Below are 20,681 nucleotides of genomic sequence, written 5' to 3' on the forward strand. Positions count from 1 at the left end.
CTCTTATAGGAGTGTCGAGGGAAAAAAATTAAAAACTTATTCTGTAGTTAAGAGGTACAGGGCGCAATGAACTCTGATCCCTGCTTTCTGGTAACACGCATGAAATATTAAACCAGCGCAAAGGTAAGGGCCAAAAGCTGTCATATCCCTAAGTAGGTGTCCTAAGCAGCGTGTTGCTATCCCAATATATTTCGCATTTCTCTCTGTACAGTACTTCCTGTCCTGTAGCTGAGGCAGTTGAGTCCATGAGCAGCGCATGGTGTGACTGTCAGGAAGCTCTTCCAGGCACCAGGCAGTTGCAGGCTCAGGAGGAAAACAAATACCTAAATTTGACTTCATGAGCAAGCACTCCCCACAGCAGCCAAGCAGAGGCTTGAGAGGAAGACTTTCTTGGCTTTTTCTCATCTGCAAAATAATGGCAGGTGTGCCTTTTTTGAAAGGTAGTACATAGTTATCTGCTTTCTGAAGAGGGCCTGGAGCTGGTGAGGAATGACTTTAAGGATTGCACATCTTTGGGAAGTGTCAACATTATTTGAAATGCTTCCTCTGGGATTTAAAAGAAGGCAGCCAGTACTGCCCTCACACCCTTGGACTGTGTGAGACACTTTTGGAGACCTCCTACCAACTTAAAGTCCCCAAGAAAAGCAAAGATAGGTAATGCTTTGTTTCCAGAACTTCAGACATGAGTTAGTTGCTGTTACGGTTAAGTAAAATCTCTTGGTCCTAAAGTCTTAATGCACACAAACAGATGAAAAGAAAATAAGGCTCTTTGGTTACATTTGGATCATAGAATCGTTCTGGAGTTCAGGTTTATTTGACAGCTGAGTGAAGGGTTTTTCAGAGTGCAGGTCTGGGCATAGACACCCCCCACTCTCCCCACCAAAATCCCTTTAGATGCCTGCAGCTGCCCACACTGGCAGTCTCTGAAGCACAGTGGAAGAGGATCTGTGTGATGAAACAGTTGGGGCCGAGAAGCCAAGAGCTGCAGCAGCCCTGTTCAGGGAGGATTCACACAGGACTGCTCTTGAGGCCTGAGGACCCATGGGTGGCTGATGCTCACCAGGTGTGATGCTGTAATAAAACTTCCTCCTTTAGTTTTGGCAAAAAACAATCCGGTTTGTGGGCTCTGACACCACTTTGCAGTGAGAACCGATGTAAGTGGGGTACAAGCAGGAGAGTAATTTCAAAAATGTGTGTCCCACGTGAACGTGACACAATCACAACCTGAGCCACCTCGGCGCTGCCTGGGGTAATTCTGCTCTCGCTCTGGCAGCAGATGTCAGTGCAGAGCCGCACAACAGGGCCCCTCCTCGGCCCCCTGCACCCTCCGCTGTGTTTCCAACCCCTGCGAAAGTAGCTGTATTGGAAATGAAAATGGAGAAGTCTTACTTTGAACTTGGAAGTCAGAGATCTGTCATCTTGGATCCATCATCCAAGAAACGGTAGCTCCTCCCTGGTTCTGCACATCGGCTGAAGCTGTGCTGCTGGCCGAGGACTTGAACATGCTAGGTGCTGTGTACAACACCCCAGTCTCTGGCTGTGGTCTGAAACCAAATGCACTTTAGATACCTCAGAAAGACAAGCTGTGTCCTGAATCAGTGGGAATTCAGCTACCACTTGGAAAGAAAGTTTTGTTCAGTCATTGCTGGGGTGCAGCGGCTCACAGTATTCACAGTACACTAAGCAGTGAGGAAGTTTCATAGAAACAACCCACAGCTTATCCAGCCACAAAACATGCACTACAGGTCCAAACACTTTCACTATAAAGGCTCAATAATAAAACATGTCTAGGAAAATCAACTTGCTGTTCTTTTGATCATGGAAGACTAGGCTGCCTTGGGACAAAATTTCCATCCATGGAAATTCCATCTTTTAAATAAAAGTGAGTGCAGAGAGTAGAAAATCTAACTCCAAACCCAAAATGCATGAACAAGTTCGCATCTGCACTGCTAGACCAGGCTGGCCCCATCTACATTATGGAGCACGTAGCCCTGGGTCTCCCCTTGGCTCTGGGTAGATGTTCATGTGGACCCAAAATATGATTTTCACTTGTTTTCATTTTTAAATGTCTGTGGTAATACAAGGCCTGAGTTGCAACCACTAGAGCTCCTATGGCATGGTACTGCGGTGTGTGCTGCAGCCCCTGCACGGTTGCGTAAGGATGCAGGTGTCCCTGATGCACACAGCCTGTGGTTTTGGGTGGCTGCAGGAATGGGTGGAACAAAACCTGGCTCAGCCACTTCTGACACGTGAGAGGTCTCTTTTGACACAGTCATTCCCCAAAGACCACGTGGAGGTAGTTTGTTGGCGTGGTCCAAATCAGAGCCAAGGAGTGAACTAAGCACTAAGCAGTGATGACCTCAGGAGCCCAGTCCTTGGGTTCGTGCCCTGGCCGCCTTCTACTGAGCAGCGTAGATACACATAGACTCGTAACCTATGTATCTTTTTGAGTTGTCAGCATCTATTTCAAACAAATTTCTATTTCTTAGCACATAACTAAGATAAATCACATTTAATGCTGTAGGAAGATGTGGAATTTTACAGTTTATTTCTGCACGATCAATACTTAGTTGTGACTCAGTGGCCACTGAATTCAGTGGAAAGATTTGGTTTTGTCTGACTACACTCTAAAAGACCAAATACTTCATCACCTGATCCAGAATGATTGCTACCCACATACCTTTTTTGTCATTTTCTTTTTTTCTGTCAGAAATAAAACACACATGATATGCTATTTTTTATTTCCAAATATCAAGTATTGAAGAGTTTGTTTTGTAAACACATGTTTACAACAGATGCTGACAATAGATTTCATTAAATGATGTGTTACACAGCTTTAAAATTATTCTAAGCTCTGCTGAGAAATAAATATCAATTAAAAAACCCCATAGAGGAGCCTAAAGTATGCAAAACAAACCGCATAAACCAATTAGTCTCTTTTTACCACAGCACAGCACCCACACACTCATACAGTCAGACATACTCTACAAATTTCCTTAATACTCTACACATTTGCTTAATAATGATTTTTTTAAAAACTAAACAGTTACAGGCAGTGTGCCCACTCCATGCTCCTAACATACTACCCAGACTGTTGCTGGTCTGCTTAAATCACTTGGTAGAGGTATGCACCGCAGCCAAGGGCAAAACTCCCATTTGCTCAACTGGGGAAAAGAGCAGGTCTTCTTTGAGGAAAGCCTTCACTCAACCATGGATCACACTGACTCCAAATTCTTTTTTTTTTTTTTCTGTACCAAAACTCAGTTCTGGATGATTTTGTACTTTTTTGTTTGGTTGGGGTTTTTTGAAATTTTCCTCCATGTTTTCAAATATGGAGTTTGTTAAAGAGGTCAAATTTCTGACCTGTGAGTCAGAGGTGTACCTCTCAGTGCTATTTAGGATACAGATTCCTCTTCCATATGAGCAGTTCAGACACAATAACACAAAGTAATTACCTTTCAGAATTCAAAATGGAAGGGAAAAATTTTGTCTTCAAGAGTTTAAAACCAAACCCCTCTGTTTTAAATCATAGCTCACTTTAAATTTGACTAGCTTTGGCCTTTTTTCCATTGTTAGAGGTAGAATTTGATCTTATTCTACTTCTGGTATTCCATGGAAGAGCATCAATATTTCAGATCTGAATCCTCAATTTAATTCAAATGCTTACTAACGTCGCTTGGTTAAGGGGTCCCAGAATTTAGCCCAGTGTTTCTTGTCATTACTACAGAATTTATTTTCAGCCTCCACTTAAGCAAAGCCACTAAATAAAGTAACATGCTACAGCAGGATGAATACATCCTACATGAGATTTGTGTGGTCTGTATAGCTTTTACCTTAGCTGTTAGCGCTCAGCCAAATCTTATACTGCCTCCTGAAATGACTTTCCCACAGAAGAGCTAGATAGGAATTGGCCCACGAGGAATTACAAACACTGTCTTTGCTGGAGCAGTCCAGACTTTAAGAACAAAAACACATGCAGTGGCATCATTGACATGCCTTGAATATGTCATTTAAGTCATAGTGAATACATCATAAAATACTTCAGTACCTATTAGCACCACAGTGTTGTTTAGTCATTTGTCCAAAGATTATCAAGCTGTCTCACCCTTCCTCAAGGTGAACAATGTTTTGGATGCTTTTTGTAGCCCTTCATGAATTCCACAGCTTTTCACCTATTCTATATCATGAACAAAATGTTGTTACAGGATAACATTGTGACAACCGGTTTGAGATAACAAAAATAAGAAAATACAATACACACAACAGATAATGTAATAATTGGAAAAGTAGAATGGAACCTGAATAAATAAGCATCTATTTCACAACACTTGAAACCATAAAAAGTTTGGAGCTACTTTGAATTTGCAGAGCTACATCTGTGTTTAAGACAAAAGAAAATAGCTTATCTGAAGGACTGGAGGGGGGTTGCTGAAAACTAAAATTATTAACTGTAGTTAATGCAGTGGATATGACTATTGGATACGGATAGTGTTAGCTGTCCTCCTTAATTGATGTAATATATTCTGTGGAAAGGATAGGGAAAATTTCCTTCTTGAGGATCAGGTAGGCTTTCAAACCTTTGGCCACATAATGACGTGTATTGGTGATATTCAGTGTAAAGAAGATGAATCGTGAACCCTGGCCATACCTAGTCCCCACGCTCCAGATCTCTACTCTGTGACGTTTACATGTAACCTTTTTGAACTGTTATTTGTAAAACAAGATGTTATAAGAAAAAAAGAAAGCCCTAATTCTATACCAAAGAATGAATCTACCACCATGATGTCGACTGTCCATCTGCTAAGCACTCTAAAGGATGAAAATGTCTAAAAAATCAAGTCCAATATGTGAAGAACCTGAAATACAGGTTCAATGTACAAGGGGCAAACACTCCGTCCAAAGCAATACTGATTCAGGTTGCAGTCCAGGTAAATCTCTGTTAACAGGTATTTTAAACCCCCGGAAAGCAACCACAGCTGGATGGCTTCAGCTGTGGGGGAACCCAGACACTGCAGCATGCAGCATGGCATCTTCTATGGCGTTATAAAAGACACATTTTTGAGAAAACAGGAAAAGATAAACTTGTTTAGGATATATTTTGTCTTTGATCTCCGAAAACAGTAGTAGTCACCAGTGAACAGAGTATAAAAGCTAAACAAGCACTTGATATCACTTAGTTCACAGGCGCTTGCTGAAGTGCCAGCTAGTTAACATCAAACCCAAGGTACTTGCCCACTTCTTCAGCCTCATCATCGGACTGATGAGGCTGAGAATCTGGCTCCAAAATAGCAGTAAGACACTTTGGACGCATCTATCCTGATTTTTACATCAATATAACACCACAAAGAGCTGTGCTATTACACACACCGAAAGTGTAGTAAGGCAGCAATAATTCAGGCATTGGGGGGAAAACCCACAAGAACAGTACAGAAGGTGTTGACCCCTCTCCCAGCCATGCTGTCTGGAGTTACATAGAGCAGGCGGTGCTCTGCTCCATTTCTGCAGGATACCGAAAATTTGTCATCTGAACCTCTAGATCCAAATTTTTTGAAAGGACACAGTCCAAACCTACAGCATCACTTGAGCAATTTCATTGGCTTTAAGGTCAGAAAGATGCCCTTATTTAATTTATCTCCCCACACAACACACAGATTTTCAGCCAGAAATTAAGAAAATAAGTGTATGACAGGAAGAGCTAGAATGCATGTCGAAAAAATATTTTGAATTTTAATTATATTTGAAAATGAAAGCTTTCCTCCGTTGCCAGATATATAAGTAGCCACATGTGAATGCCACAGGGGGGTCCTGAAGTGCTACTTTGTGCTATTCTGGTTACAATGATCACTGAATCCATGGGGGGAAAAACTCAGCATGGAAATTACTCTTGGGTAAAGGAACTCCTTTCTGAATGCAGATAGGATTCAGTTCAATACCTACACACATGCACTATTTTTAAGTGCATTACTTAAGTATATAAACTTACACACATATTTAAGTGTTCGCTGGATCAGAGCCATAATGAACGAATAGTTAATGCTACAAATTAATAAGCTATATTTAAAAAAAAAAAAAAAGTATTTTTGAAAACACTACACTCAAGTGTTTGTAACTAATTTAGGGGCTTTCAAACTTACATTTCTAATACCTAGGAGGAGATTCACTTACAGAAGAGCAAGTTCTAAGGAACTGCGTGTTACTACATGCACTTTTAAAGATACAATGGCTGGTCAAAGAACTGAAAGTTTCCAATTAAATATAAATTGCACCATAATTTTCAACACATTTCTTCCAGCTGTTCACCCTCTACTGAAAGGACATAAATTGCCACCAGTTCCAAATTATACCGTATTATACCCAGTATGCTCATGGGGGAAAAGGAGGACCAAAACCACAGGGCTTTTACCTAGGATTAGAAATACAGAGCATCCCGCTCTCCAGATATTCCCACCAAGACTGGAATAGCAGCCCCCAAAAGCTCTACAAACCATCTCCTGAGGGTGCTACACTCATAAGCACTCAAGGCCATGGTGACACCCTTTCTGAAGTCTTCCCCTTTTTGAGGAATCAGGGATGAATGGGAAACTTTGGGGATGATTACCTGTTCAGTCAAGTCCCTCTATTGGGGCTGCTTCTCCTCTCAGGTCCCTCACTCTAAATCGGGAATAAGGGGTATAAGAGGAAATCAGTCTTTCTTTATGATGGCATGATGGCACTTTGTGGACTTGCAGTTAATCACGGGGTGTCATTGCTCCGTATTATCCCTGGCTGGGTAACTGCAGGTAGACGATTTGGGTTTGCTACCGATAGCAGCCTGTGGGTGAACAGGACCTCTGCTTTATACTTTCTTGGGCTCACTGCTACCCAAACTTTAGTGTTCGGGGGTAAAGAGGGAAGATGGTGGCAATTACAAGTCAATGGAATTTTATATTCCCTGGTCAGAGGGTTTCACAGCAGGGAGAGATCGCAGCCACCTTCACTGGGTGATAAAGCTCCTTTTTTCTTCTTGGGAGTTTAGCACCATACGTCGATCATGACTCCTGCTAGGGATGCACACAACTTCTTTGGCGATTTTGCTTACCTCAGCAACGACCACCTGAGAAAATAGCGTTTGTTCAGCAGGTCTCAGTCCATATTTCAGTCAAAGTTGACAATGCTGGAATTGACTTCTTCAGGAAGTTAACACGTTTCCCCTGCGTGCCTTTATTGGCTTAGACTGTTATAGCTTACTCACAATAAAGCCTCCTTCAGGAATCAATCCAAAACTGGCCAGAGTTCGGGTTTTCTTTCTTTCAGGAGATGCTGATTTAATTAAGCGATTTTATAGAAATATATTCATATTGCCAAAATAATCTATAACAAAAAATACTAATTATTTTCTATGTTATGTTTTGTTTTGTGTATAATTTTGAAAGGAAGATTAAAAGGCTATTGAAAGCATGTAAACTAGGCCTTTTCAGTATTTCTGAAGTGAACATCCTTCCCTCTAGATTCCAGTTCCTCAAACGTTTCAAAAAATGAATGTTTTTACAAGTGTGTCAGGATTTCCTAAAAAGCAGGTGGTCTCCATTCCAACAAGCTCTGAATTTCGGTCACATCAGCTCAGAAGCAGCAGCAGTTGCAGAGGTGTCATTTCTACCACTCTCATTCTCTGCCATCAGTGTCAGCTCCTGACAATCCTACAAGCTTCATCTGCTCTCCCTTGTTATTCGCGTGGAACAGAAGCGCACACACGGCATGAAACAGAATAGATCGGGATAGATGATTCATTTCCAACCTCTTACAATTCCCTAAATGCTCTGTTCCTGAGGTATTTGAAAAGATTGTCGCTCTTCACCTCATCCCATGCTGATTAAAATGGGCAAGTGACTAAAATAGATGGGTGACGGGCTGCAATTACACTTTGTCCTGCTACTTTGCCTCAGCTTTTGCCACGGCAGGAATTTCTTGGTGCAAGAAGCATTTGAGACCGGAGCAAAAGGAGACACTTGTATCATCTATTCTGATCTCCTACGGCAAACAAAAAAAAATATACCAAATACCTTTGAGCCTAAGAAATTTATTCCTACACTATGAGAAGTGTAGAAGCTAACATTTCAGGTGGCACAGGAATGAGGATGTGTTGTGCCCAGTGGCTTGATTCCAAAAAACTATTAATATGCATAGAACAGCAGGATGTGATTAAAACGATACACCTCTACCTTGTAGCTTGGAGTAAAAGCATCTGAGTTTGCCGTCACAGAGAGTGGAAATTGTTACAAGCCACAAAAATGGACTGAGACATTCTGAAATAAGCAGCCAACATTTCAAGTAGGGGAACCAGCCTGGTGGGTAGCTCCAAATGCTGGTCAAGGAAAACCAGATGAGAGAAGGCAGCTGGCAAAAGAGAAGGAGAGGGAAATCTACTCTTCCCAGGACAACTTTAACTGTCTTTACTGTCTTTAATGTCAAGGACTTGGTTCCATATAATATTTGATCATTAATAAGTTAAATCACCAATATATTTAAAATGAAACCAGGAATAACCCTTTCCCAAAATATATAGGAGTTCTGCTCTCTTCTTTTTATTTTCACACGAGCTCCCCACATGGCAAAATCCAAATCTGCCTATCACCGAGTCCTCTTAAAAGAGTGCTTTTGATTTCCTAAACTTCCAAAACTTTCCCTGAAGGGCAAAATACAACTTTGACTTCCTAGTGTCCACCCGAATTCATTCTCTGCCCTTTGAGACATCATTAGTACAACATAAGCATGGCACTACAAAGCCTCCAGAGTAAGAAATGAGACGCCACGTACATTTGATTAGCAAGTCTCAGCATCTCCTGGGGAGAAAACACACTACAGTAATTTGGAATAAGCAAAGGCCACATCATGTCCCATGGGTCCACGCTTGCAGACAATTACTATTCTTAGCTCTTCCCCTGGAAGGGCAAAGGAGAGATGACCTGCACTTTGCCTTCACAGAAGCTTTCGTTGAAGCTGAGAAAAGGAAAGGTGGCCACATGTGGGACAAAGCATGCAACTATGACCTCCAGACCTGTCCCACCAGTCTGCCCAGCACCGGGCAGCGAGAGACGCAGAAGTGTGGAAGAAATGAGAGGGACCCAGGGTCTGAGCCAGCATCCCCTCCCCAGCTGTCCTCAGTGGCGGGGAGCACAGTGCCCCGGTGGTGCCAGGAGCGGAGGGGAAAGCCTCGTCCCAGGCTCGGTGGCTGTACGGTGCTCGTACCAGGCAGGCTGCCTGCAGCCCACTCGAAGGGTCTCTCTGCTGACTCCTGCAGCAGGCAGCGAGCGGCACCAGCCCGAGCTCTGCGCCATCACTGGCTGCGAGGGGACCGCTGGGTCCCAGCTCAGACAGAAAACGAGGCCATTAGCTCTCCCTCAAGATTTTTTTCACGGAAGCTGAACTAGACTGGCATGCATTTCTGAAGGACAGCCAAGCTCTTCCCATTGAGCTATAATTGGTTGCTTTTCTTCTTCAGGAAAAGTATGGATTTGGCGCTAGTAACAGCCACCCAAATAACATTACAGAAATATGCACATATCCGCTCTGGTATGCGTGTACGATTCCTACATCTTAATGTTATTACAAATTAATACTGAAGTTTTCTACTCCAAGCATTAAACTTCCCTAGTCTGTGTACTTTGTGAAGAATGACTACATCCCATCAAATGAAAATTAATGCACATTTAGACAGGATAAAGATATTATGATTCAACATTTGCAAACATTACCTGATGCATAACTTTTGTATGGCTTAACATGTTATTGACAGTACTTTAAACCTTATGTTCTTTTTTAATTTAATCCTTATGTCTGAAAATAGCCCCTTTCAAATTCAGTTGCAGTAATGTCTTTAAAAGCAAACTTTAAGCTTAATTTGCTGCACATACAATTATCCAAATAAGTTGCATAGTTTAAACAAGTTCAGTTGTGCTTTGTAGCAGAACTCACAGTAATTACTCATCTCTTAAAAATACAATTTGTGGACATGAAGTTGACAATACATTTAAGCATTTTTGTGATGTCTAGACATCAAGGATATGAGTTTTTGTCACTCTTCCACTGACTTCTGCTGTTCATAATACCTCATCCTTACTTTGCTATTAGATCAGAGCATGGACATTTAATGGACACATCTGAAATAATTACAAACACAACTTTTAAAACTCCATTGTCGGGGAGGGAGAAATAAGAACTTGGGTTGGTTTGAGGTATCCAGCCCTCAGGAACATACTATGGTTGTTTGCATTAAGCTTTGTTGGTTTTATCATGTGTTACATTTAGATTAAAAATAGAAGGCACAGGTGTTTTACAAGGCGCCGTAATTAAGTCAACCAACAAAACTAAGTATTACATTACCAAAGCCAGGGGTCTATATCTCAGCAGTAACTTCTTCCAATGCATTTTCATTTGAGGAATTTATTGCTTCTGAAAAAGGGCCGGGGTATGTCTGTGCTACGCAGTTCATTCCTTGTGCCATACTGATGTCTCCTCGGGAGCTGAAGGTAGGGCAGGATCTAGTCCGTGCATAGTTTTGTTGGGGTCCAGTTTGGCCAACCATCTCACTCACAGTGTTCACCGGTGAAGCCCCCCATCTCCGTCTCTGCAGTTGCTCTTCTTTACACTTAATGGAATACCAGGCCAGGAAAATAAAAAAGAATCCCACGAACTTGAGAGCAGCTGCCAACCCGAAGTAGACAAAGCGAAAGGAGGTGACATCGTATTCCCAACAAGATCCTTGTACGCCGCAATCCTGTTGCCAAAGCATGCACGTGGTGTCAATAACAGCCCCAAAATAAATTGGGGTGGGAATGTAAGCTGAAATAAAAATAGCAACAGAAATAATATGTGTTAACATATAGTGGAAAACTTCTAAAGAAACTATATGCCTTAGCTAAACAGCGGAGGTCAAGAGTTTTTGAGATTTCTACACCACTGTTCTCACATAAAATGTAAAACATGGAAGACTGGTCAGCCAAACTACCCACCAACACTACTTATCCCACACGTGAAACATACCACAAATGGGAAAGAATTCCAGCAAAAAAGACAATGCAGCAGCACCTTACAACAAGTACTGCTTCAATCTGCCATCCCCAGACAGCTCTTCCTGAACTACATGTCCCCCACAGGAAAATCCGATGTTGCTCTCAGGAAATAAATTACAGGAGATGAACAAAATACAACACTATCTCTCTAGAGTGTTACTTGCTGAACATCCATTGCTGGTGAGCTGGGAAAGGGTGGGGGTTGCTGCTTTAGATTAAGGAGAAAAAGCCCCAAAGACCACAAAATGTTTCTCTTACTAAAGACGGATGGAAGCAGTGAGACCCCTAAAATTGTAAATTTTCCTTTGAGTAGATCTTCCTCAGAAACAGACTTTAACTTCTACAGCTGCTAAAAATGCAGCCACCCCATTGAATGCTCCTGCTTCCTCCAGAGATACGACACCTTTAAGGCAAGTCAGAAACATCCATCCTGAAAAAAAAAACTTCCAGATGCAGCTGTACGGGCTTCTCCTCTTGTTCTCTCTTGCTTGCTCTAGCCACGTGTTTCATAGCAGCTGAACACCTGGGGCATTCTTTACAGGCAGGCTTTTAGAAGTTCAAGAGCTCGAAAGAAACTAATTTGTAGCATAAAGACTATTAACATGTACACTTTTACCTTTGAAACATTTGAAATTAGATATTAAGTGAAATTGCTTCTTACATTAGAAAGGCAAAAAAGCTATTGTTATTGCTGAAAGCCATAAAAATCTGTTTCTAAAAAAGAAAAAATCCTTATAAAACAATATTTAGTAACTATTATTTTTTAAATAAAATTTGAAACTGCAAAAATATGTTTTTCTAAGACAAAAATGTTGTTCTAGAAAGTCAGTAATAAAAAATATAGAAAATTAAATACATTCTCAGCTACAACGTTTTCAGAAGCTATTAATTTTAGGTTCCTAATACAATTCATCAGGCAATTAGTTGTAGATTTATGGAATTTTAGTATTTTTATGGTACATTTAAGCTGAACATGGTGAGCCTTTATGGAAACGCTGAGGAACTGTAAGACTTACCAAGAGTTCGTAATAAAACAAACTGCATTCCTAGTGCAAAGGGCCGCTCCCCATCTTCCACAGACCTAGCAGGCAAAAAGAAAACTCCTCTGAAGAAACAGTCATAACAGATAATCAGTGTGTTATGTTCCGGCTTTACCTCCTGGATTTTTTCTGAGCTATATAAAATCTTTGTCTAAATTTCTTCCATTTAGCTTCTAATACTGTTAACTCCTACTGCTAGGAAAAAATTCAGCCGAGCCCTCCTGTCCCTGTTTAATCAAAATCTCAATCATGCCTTTTAAGCCTTCTTTATCCGTGTAAGGCCCGAAGAATTTGATCCAAGCCCACTAAGGAAATTTAGAGAATCCACCCAAAATGTTTATGGCTTCTCATGACAGTTTCATATTATTTCACATCATATCTTGCTTTATTTAAGAAAATATCTTTTTCAGATAATCATAGAATCATAGAATCACTGAGGTTGGAAGGGGCCTTTAAGATCATCAAGTCCAACCATTAACCTACCCTGAAAAAACCACTTCTAAACCATGTCCCCAAGTACCACATCTACCCTTTTTTTAAACACCTCCAGGGATGGCAAATCCACCACCTCCCTGGGCAGCCTATTCCTATGTTTAATAACCCTTTCAGTGAAAAAATTTTTCCTAATATCCAATCTAAACCTCCCCTGACATAACTTGAATCCATTTCCTCTCGTCCTGTCACTTGTCACCAGGGAGAAGAGGTCAGCCTCCACCTCTCTACAACCTCCTTTCAGGTAGTTGTAGAGAGTGATAAGGTCTCCCCTCAGCCTCCTCTTCTCCAGGCTAAACAACCTCAGTTCCCTCAGTCATTCCTCATAAGACTTGTCCCTCCAGACCCCTCACCAGCTTTGTAGCCCTTCTCTGGACACGCTCCAACACCTCAACGTCCTTCTTGTAGTGTGGGGCCCAAAACTGAACACAGTACTCGAGGTGGGGCCTCACCAGTGCCGAGTACAGGGGAATCATCACTCCTCTAGTCCTGCTCACCACACTATTCCTCATACAGGCTAGGATATTTTTGGCCTTTTTGGCCACCTGGGCACACTGCCGGCTCATATTCAGCCGGCTGTCCACCAACACCCCCAGGTCCTTTTCTGCCGGGCAGCTTTCGAGCCACTCTGCCCCAATCCTGTAGCACTGCATGGGGTAGTTGTGACCCATGAGCAGGACCCGGCACTTGGCCTTGTTGAACCTCTTACCATTGGCCTCAGCCCATCGGTCCAGCCTGTCCAGATCCCTCTGCAGAGACATCCTACCCTCAAGCAGTTCAACATGCCCACCTAGCTTAGTGTCATCTGTGAACTTACTGAGGGTGCATTCGATCCCCTCATCCAGATCATTGGTAAAGATATTAAAGAGAACAGGCCCCAGCACCGAGCCCTGGGGGACACCACTTGTGACCAGACACCAACTGGATTTAACTCCATTCACCACCACTCTCTGGGCACGGCCATCCAGCCAGGTTTTTACCCAGCGAAGAGTACACCTATCCAGGCCATGAGCAGCCAGTTTCTCCAGGAGAATGCTGTGGGAAATGGTGTCAAAAGCTTTGCTAAAATCCAGGTAGATAATATCCACAGCTTTTCCCTCATCCACTAAGTGGGTCACCTTGTCATAGAAGGAGATCAGGTTTGTCAGGCATGGCCTGCCTTTCACAAAGCCATGCTGACTGGGCCTGCTCACCCTGTTCTCCTGCATGAGCCGTGTAATGGCACTGAGGATGATCTGTTCCGTGACCTTCCCAGGCACTGAGGTGAGACTGACTGGCCTGTAGTTCCCTGGATCCTCCTTCCGGCCCTTCTTGTGGATGGGTGTCACATTTGCCAACCTCCAGTCAGCTGGGACCTCCCCGGTTATCCAGGACTGCTCATAGATGATGCAAAGTGGCCTGGTGAGCACCTGCACCAGCTCCCTCAGTACCCTTGGGTGGATCCCACCGGGTACCAAATTACAACTAATTTACTAAATTGCAATTTAATAAAAATTTACTATTTTAAAAAATTACAATTTAATAAAGATTTTAATAAATTACAATTAATGGAGAATTCAGTTGCTGAAAGCTGGACTCAGCTCCTGAATATAACAGATCTCTCCGTAGCACAGGCACTTTGGAGCTACTTTAGGAAAAATATCAGTAGAAACATCCAAACACTCTCTTTAAGCACTGTTCCTTTTCAATACAAGTAATACAAGATTTATTCCATTGGTTTCAAAGGAAAAATGTCAAACTTTCAAGAGACTAAATGCAAAGTAATTATATTCCACAATGCAATTACAATTTCAGTAAACCACATTTTTTTTTCTGACTTAAAAAATATTTTTAAATCTTAACATAAATGCCTGAAATTAAGATAGGCAGCTTCTACTGACATTGAGATACAAGATAAAAACACAGAAAAAGACTGCAGTCAAAGGGGTGCAGCTGTAAAATCAAGGTTTTGAAGTCAAGCACTCACTCAGAAATTGAGAAATTGGGGAACCAACTTGGGCCACAAATCTTAGGCCAATGCACTACGCATAATGCGTGGTTTGGGACAGTGGGTGTCACTGTTCATGCTTGTGGACCATCCTGTTTTTTTACTGAACACTACAAAATCCTGCTAGAGATGTCCCTTATGCACCTCACTACTGTAAGGCTCGCTGCAATATTAATGTTCATTGATTGTAGTTTACCTTTGCATAATTGCAGTGCAATGGGAATGTTGTTGTTGTTGTTATTACTACTACTGCTACTACTACTACTACTACTACTATTATTATTATTATTGTACAGGTGGAAAACCCAGAGACAGAAGGAATAAGGCCAGAAGTCTCTGAATTATAATGGAGCTGTGCACATAGTAGTTGAGCTAAAGCTGCAGGAGCAACTGGAAGTCTGATGTGCCCACTCCCAAGTGTTTGGCTTCACAGTCCTAACAGTGATCCTTGCATCCATTTTGTAGGTTTTTTTGCAAAGCAAACTGGAAGACGAATTCCAGCACATGACACGGCACAGTCCTCCACGTGTCAGCAGCAGGCTCCTGCATAAACCTCAGCCACCTGAGCTGGGAGAACAACAGCAAGAGAGCACTCATCCTTGCTGGGGATGAGACATGGATGCCTGCCAGAGGGTTTCAGAGCTGTGCTCACGGCTGAGCATTTTTACAGGGGGCTAATTGTGAGCAGCAGCAGAACATCAGTAGTTTCAGAGTATCAGAGTGAAGACAGAATGACAACATCACCAGGAGAAAATCCCACCTGCTTGGCAGGACCATTCTTACAGAAAGAAAAGGCCTGAGACTGGTTTTAAAAAGCTCAATTTGGAGACTGATTTTACACAAAACCAGGTCAAAAGCTGTCCCTATGTTAGCAATTAATGAAGCAGATTCATACAGCTAAACAACTCGTGCTGAGGACCTGACATCTACACCACAAGCATTTCAGGTTTTGTAGACATTTACTTCAGATCAGCTCTAACCTGGTCCCAGGGACTGAATGCCCAATTGCACCTGGGTCATTTTAGGCATACTTCTGAAGAGAATCTCAAACACTAGAACAGGCTTCCTAGGGAGGTGGTCGATGCACCGAGCCCATCAGTGTTTGGACAATGTCCTTAATAACAGGCTTTAATTTTTGGTCAGCCCTGAAGTGGTCAGGCAGTTGGACTAGATAATCATTGTAGGTCCCTTTCAACTGGACTATTCTATTCTATTCTATTCTATTCTATTCTATTCTATTCTATTCTATTCTATTCTATTCCATTCCATTCTATTTCATTCTATTTTTTCTATATTCCAGCTCATATCTGTCTGAAAGAAACTTACTTCTTGAACTCTGAGAGCTCTTGAACATCAGATTCTAACCTGAATCGACATCTTTAAACCTTTCTTTTTCCTACTGTTACCAGCAGAACCAATACCTATGGGTGTGCTTTGTAAATTCTAGTACATAATTATCTCATATTGCTTTAATTCTTCCCTCTCTTTTAACAGCAACATATATTATACAAATAAAAATTTATTTTAGCAATAGATCATATTCTGTTTTTTCATCTCACTTTTCCTTAAAAATCAGACTGAAGGTCCCTTACAGAAGCTGTATTTTAAATGGACAAAGATGTTACAGGGAGTGATAATGTTTATCAGACCAGATGGCAGAGATGGGAAAAGCCAATCCAAAAACCTGAAGAATTTTTTTCAAATGGACAAATAAATGACACCACCTTTCCCTACAAAGACTAAGAAGGTTGAGAATTTCTTCAGGAGTAATGATTTTCTTACATGATGCTTTTACTTGTTCTCTCTTTGTAGCACCAGGAAATCCCTGGGCTCTTCAAGTTTCCTAAAATGGATTATGTTGTTACATGTTCTAAATACAAGCAAGTTCCACCCTATCCATGTCAGCCCTATTCTACGAACTTTTTAAGTATAAATAAGCTTGAAGGAGTTTGGCTGCATTGCCCCAGCCTCTTCTGACACAGGCACTGCTGATAGTGGGCACAGCAAAAATACTTTAAAAACCATAACTGAGCTCTCACCTGAGTGTCACTATGATTGCTGATGGCTGGGCGCACGCTGTTATAAGGGTAACAATGAAGAGAAATATCAGGAACGGGATAAGCGTGTTGCAGGTTCGATCACACTTCCCAGAAACAGCGTAGCCGTTCTCATTCAGGTAGGTTTTGACAATAACCAGCCGGAGCTGACTGCGCTGGCCCACCGTCGGCGGAGTGATCACCTGGCGACTCTGGACACAGGCACATTCTGTGTAATTTCTTACCTGGGGAGAGTGAAAAAGAACATTTCCTTTTAAAAAAAAGAAGTAAGTGCGAGAAAGACATTGTGCAGAGATGTGGTACAACAGTCCCATGGTACTTCTCAGCCTTTAGCATCATTACCCCAAGTACAAGCGAGGTTACCACTCCAAGTATTTTTAAAGCTGGCCAGGACTTCCCATGATGAGACTGCCTTTCCATTGCTTACTACTTCCACTGTTTAGGCTGATTTTAGAAAAAAATCTGGAATATTTTTGGAAAATTCTGCTGAAACAATTCAATCACTTCCGACAAGGAGGCTGGAGAAAAAGATTGTTTCTACTGTATTTCAAAAACCGTGAGAAAACACTCTCTAAGCAGCACTGACAGCACCATATTCTGGAATTTGGCCGGTTGTCAGCATCCATCTTCAGGAGGTGTCTTCTGCCATCTCAATGAAAGTCTCCCCAGATTTGGCTGAAGAGCAACAAGCTGCACTTCACACTTGGAGCCTAGGACCTTCCGGTTGGATGTGGATGTGGATGTGATGCATATAGCAGCAAACCAGAGAAGAGGGAGAAAGCAGAGACTTAAACAGTGAGACTGAAGGACATGAGGGATTCCTGAATGGGCAAAGAGGCTGAAATTAGCATGAAGAGACTAAATAAGGAAGTGGCATATCATAGGCAGAGGGGCTGTGATTTGGGCAGAGTGAGGAAGATCTAGATCAGAAATAGCCTCCCGTCACATTTACTTTATTTTCAACTGCTCTAACAGTGAAGGGGTATGCAGCAGATCAGAATACTCCGCTGTTACAGGGGAAACAGGTCAGGGATCATGTGATGTTACAGGAAGGAGTTTTGGGGTTTGATGTTTGCATTCATAAAACCTAGGACCATACATGCACAGAAAATACATTACCAAATGGTCTTAAGGTTGCAAATTGAAGCATTTGGACATCAGGAAATACCCAAATTAGGGTTGTTTGTGAACTTTAATGTATATCTCCGTATGTGTTCATGTTATGACATAGCCTCACTTTCTTTTTCATGGGATTTAGTTGAACATTTTAATAATGTATCAATTTATCCAGTATTTTACCTCCTGTTTTCAAAATGTGGCTCCAGTTATTTTCTTCGCCACACTAAACATATTCCACTACAAAGACAGAATGACTCATATTTCATATGGATTTTTCTATCACACTCACTATTATAGCTTAACACTTTCAAAAAGGAGTAATTTATCGTCAAAACAGTTATGAGGCACTGATGTTGTTATCTCTACTTTGTAGCTAAGTAACTGAAACACATCAAAAGTTTCACAAATGTGGGTGACTAATTTGAGACAATATCGGGACTTTTTTTTTCCATTATGCACTATTTAATATATTCTAAATGTAACTTTTCATGCCTTCAGATAGATAGAGATTTAGGCACTCAGTGCTTCTAAAAGTGCTTCTAGCACTTCTGGTCATTGCTCATGTCCATCATGCAGAATATGAAGAATGCAAGATTAATGACCAACTGGGAGAAGTTTTGTTTGAGTGACTTCCCCAACATCGCTTAGGAAGAAAGGCAATGACAGAATCCAGTTTCCCAAGGCAGTACTCTACTCTCTAATATCACAAGAGTATCTGCTTTCTTCCTACAGTCCGTCAGCTTAATCTCCTTATTGCTTCCAAATGCAAATGCCAAATAGGCATCCTAGAGAAAACAGTCCTCTTTACTACACAGTCTTCGTTCGTCACCAGAGAAACCAAGTCTGTGTATTAAGTGAGACAGTCATGACACAACAGAAATGCTACAGTACAGGAATACATGTATATAAAACAGGTATGAACTGTACACTGGCAACCTTTTCTCCTACTTCCATCTTTTAAATGGTTGGTTTTGAAAATGCTCTATGTTATAAACTTAAATCTGAATGTTATAGGTTAGCAACATTTTGTGTGTTATACAGTGGGACAAGCTTATATTTGTTGTTTTTAAAAGTCTGCTACATAAAGCATTATTTAATGAAGAAATGCATTTTCCTACCAATGTCAGCCCTATTCTATTCACCATTAGCTACTGAGTTAAAACTTCTGGCCATGAAGGATCTTTTCTTAAATCGTAAGAGGAGATAGTATGTTTCAAAATCTGTAGTGAAGAGCATATACTCCCAAAGTACCTCCCTGCTAAATGAATTAACAGTGCCACTTTGATATCAGGTGAAATGTAGCAAAGATAAAACCTATGTCTCAATGCAGAAAAGCACAAATAAGTTTTATATAAACTATGAAAGTTAACCACAGGCTCACATCACAGGCTTTTCCAATTGGGCCAAAGTAGTTTTCTATTAAAAACCAGCAAGATACTCTAAAAATAATAAAAAAAAAAAAACTATAAAGGAAACTAATCTGTTTTCAGTGCCATCTATGTATGAACCTGCATTTTCAGACCATTATCCAGTCAGTCTAAGAAAGCACAGTGCTGGACCTAACATCCTCCTGCTTCACAGGCTGACTTAGGGCTGCAAATGAGGAGACTGATCCATTACAGAATGATCCATTATAAATAAGCTTTCTGGAAAGCACAATAAAGTCCTGAGAAAATCAGCATTTACATTACTTCCTGTCTTTCTTAATTATCCTTTTTTAAAGGACAGTTTTGTAACAGAAGAATTTAAGAGTTCCCTTTTTGTACAAAATGAGCACAACCATCATGCTCTGTTGATATTTAGGTCAGATTCTACTTTTAAACTGTTTTCTAGTACCCAGTCCTGCAAACTGCCAAATTTCCATGGTGTGATTTTACCAGCAGGATGCCCCTTCCCCAGTCCAGCATAATTGGAAGACTGGGCTACAACAAGCAATGTATTTCCAAGAAAGTAAGTGGATTATTAACATCCTTTAAGTTCTGGTTACTTGAGTTCAATGACAATCACTTCATTTAGCCTGGGAGACATTTAGAGAAAGGCTATGAGAGTGGCCAAACTATTTTACAAGAGCAGAATACATGGGCAGTGTTTACCTAGCCACACAAACAAAAGACCTATCAACACACTGGTGCAGGTGCAACAGCTACTTATGCAAAATGACGAGGCTGACACAAACACCAATGACTTTAAACAGGCCATAACTGCATTTAAACGGGAGTTTAAAACACTTCCAACTACCTGAAGAGTTAAGTTCTTCCATTCAGAGAGGGAGACAAAAAAACCCAAAACAACTCTTCAGAGTAACACTGATGAGCTTGCAGAAAGACGGGATGACATGGCTGCCTATGTTAGCAGAAAGCTGCGTGAGATGACACTGACTCAAGGTCCCCTCTCCGAGCCCTGCAGGAACAGCAGACATGCAGGCCACTGCCATCGGGGACTTCAGTCTGTACTGCAAACACCAACCCTCCCCACCCTGTGGCACTCTGCACTCACTCGGTTGGGGCATTCACTTGGTACAAATTTGTACGTGACTGATGGGAAGGGAGGTGGGACCATGCAATCATCAGCCTTTCAAAAGACTCATGCACAAGTCAGCTGCAGAGCAACTTCTCTGGAGCTTAGAGGGGGGATGCTTGCGCTAGAAACAGTAGTCATCGACCTGCAACAGTCCTGAGGGCCTACTCACCGGTTGTATGTGGGTGGGTGGGTGAAACACTTACCCCTGTGCTATGGTTTCCACCATTGATGCAGCCAGCTAGGCAAGGATTAAAATACGTTATTCCATCTGATCCACAGACAGGTTCGTACTCATGAATCTTACATCCACAGTTAACATTACAGCTCCCAGTCAGATTCCTGTGGGCCATGGCAAGAGTGGGACTGAAGAAAGGAAAAAGAACACGCTAGTAGAGCAAGCACAGATATCCTGCTGTTC

General features: G+C 41.6%; 1 protein-coding gene across 1 annotated transcript in view; it reads right to left on the reverse strand.

Moving 5' to 3' along the window:
* Positions 1 to 9,200: 9,200 nt before the first annotated feature.
* SLCO5A1 (solute carrier organic anion transporter family member 5A1) overlaps positions 9,201 to 20,681 on the reverse strand; it is a gene marked incomplete at its 5' end in the record, with an annotated part of 82,027 nt that continues 70,546 nt past the window's right edge. The window contains 4 exons of the mRNA XM_082479669.1: positions 9,201 to 10,818; positions 12,065 to 12,129; positions 16,607 to 16,848; positions 20,467 to 20,626. Coding sequence (XP_082335795.1) covers positions 10,373 to 10,818; positions 12,065 to 12,129; positions 16,607 to 16,848; positions 20,467 to 20,626 — 913 coding nt within the window. The 3' untranslated portion in view covers positions 9,201 to 10,372. The remainder of the gene's footprint in view (positions 10,819 to 12,064; positions 12,130 to 16,606; positions 16,849 to 20,466; positions 20,627 to 20,681) is intronic.

This window comes from Vanellus vanellus (genome assembly GCF_965231255.1).
Source record: "Vanellus vanellus genome assembly, chromosome: 2".
NCBI lineage: Eukaryota > Metazoa > Chordata > Aves > Charadriiformes > Charadriidae > Vanellus > Vanellus vanellus.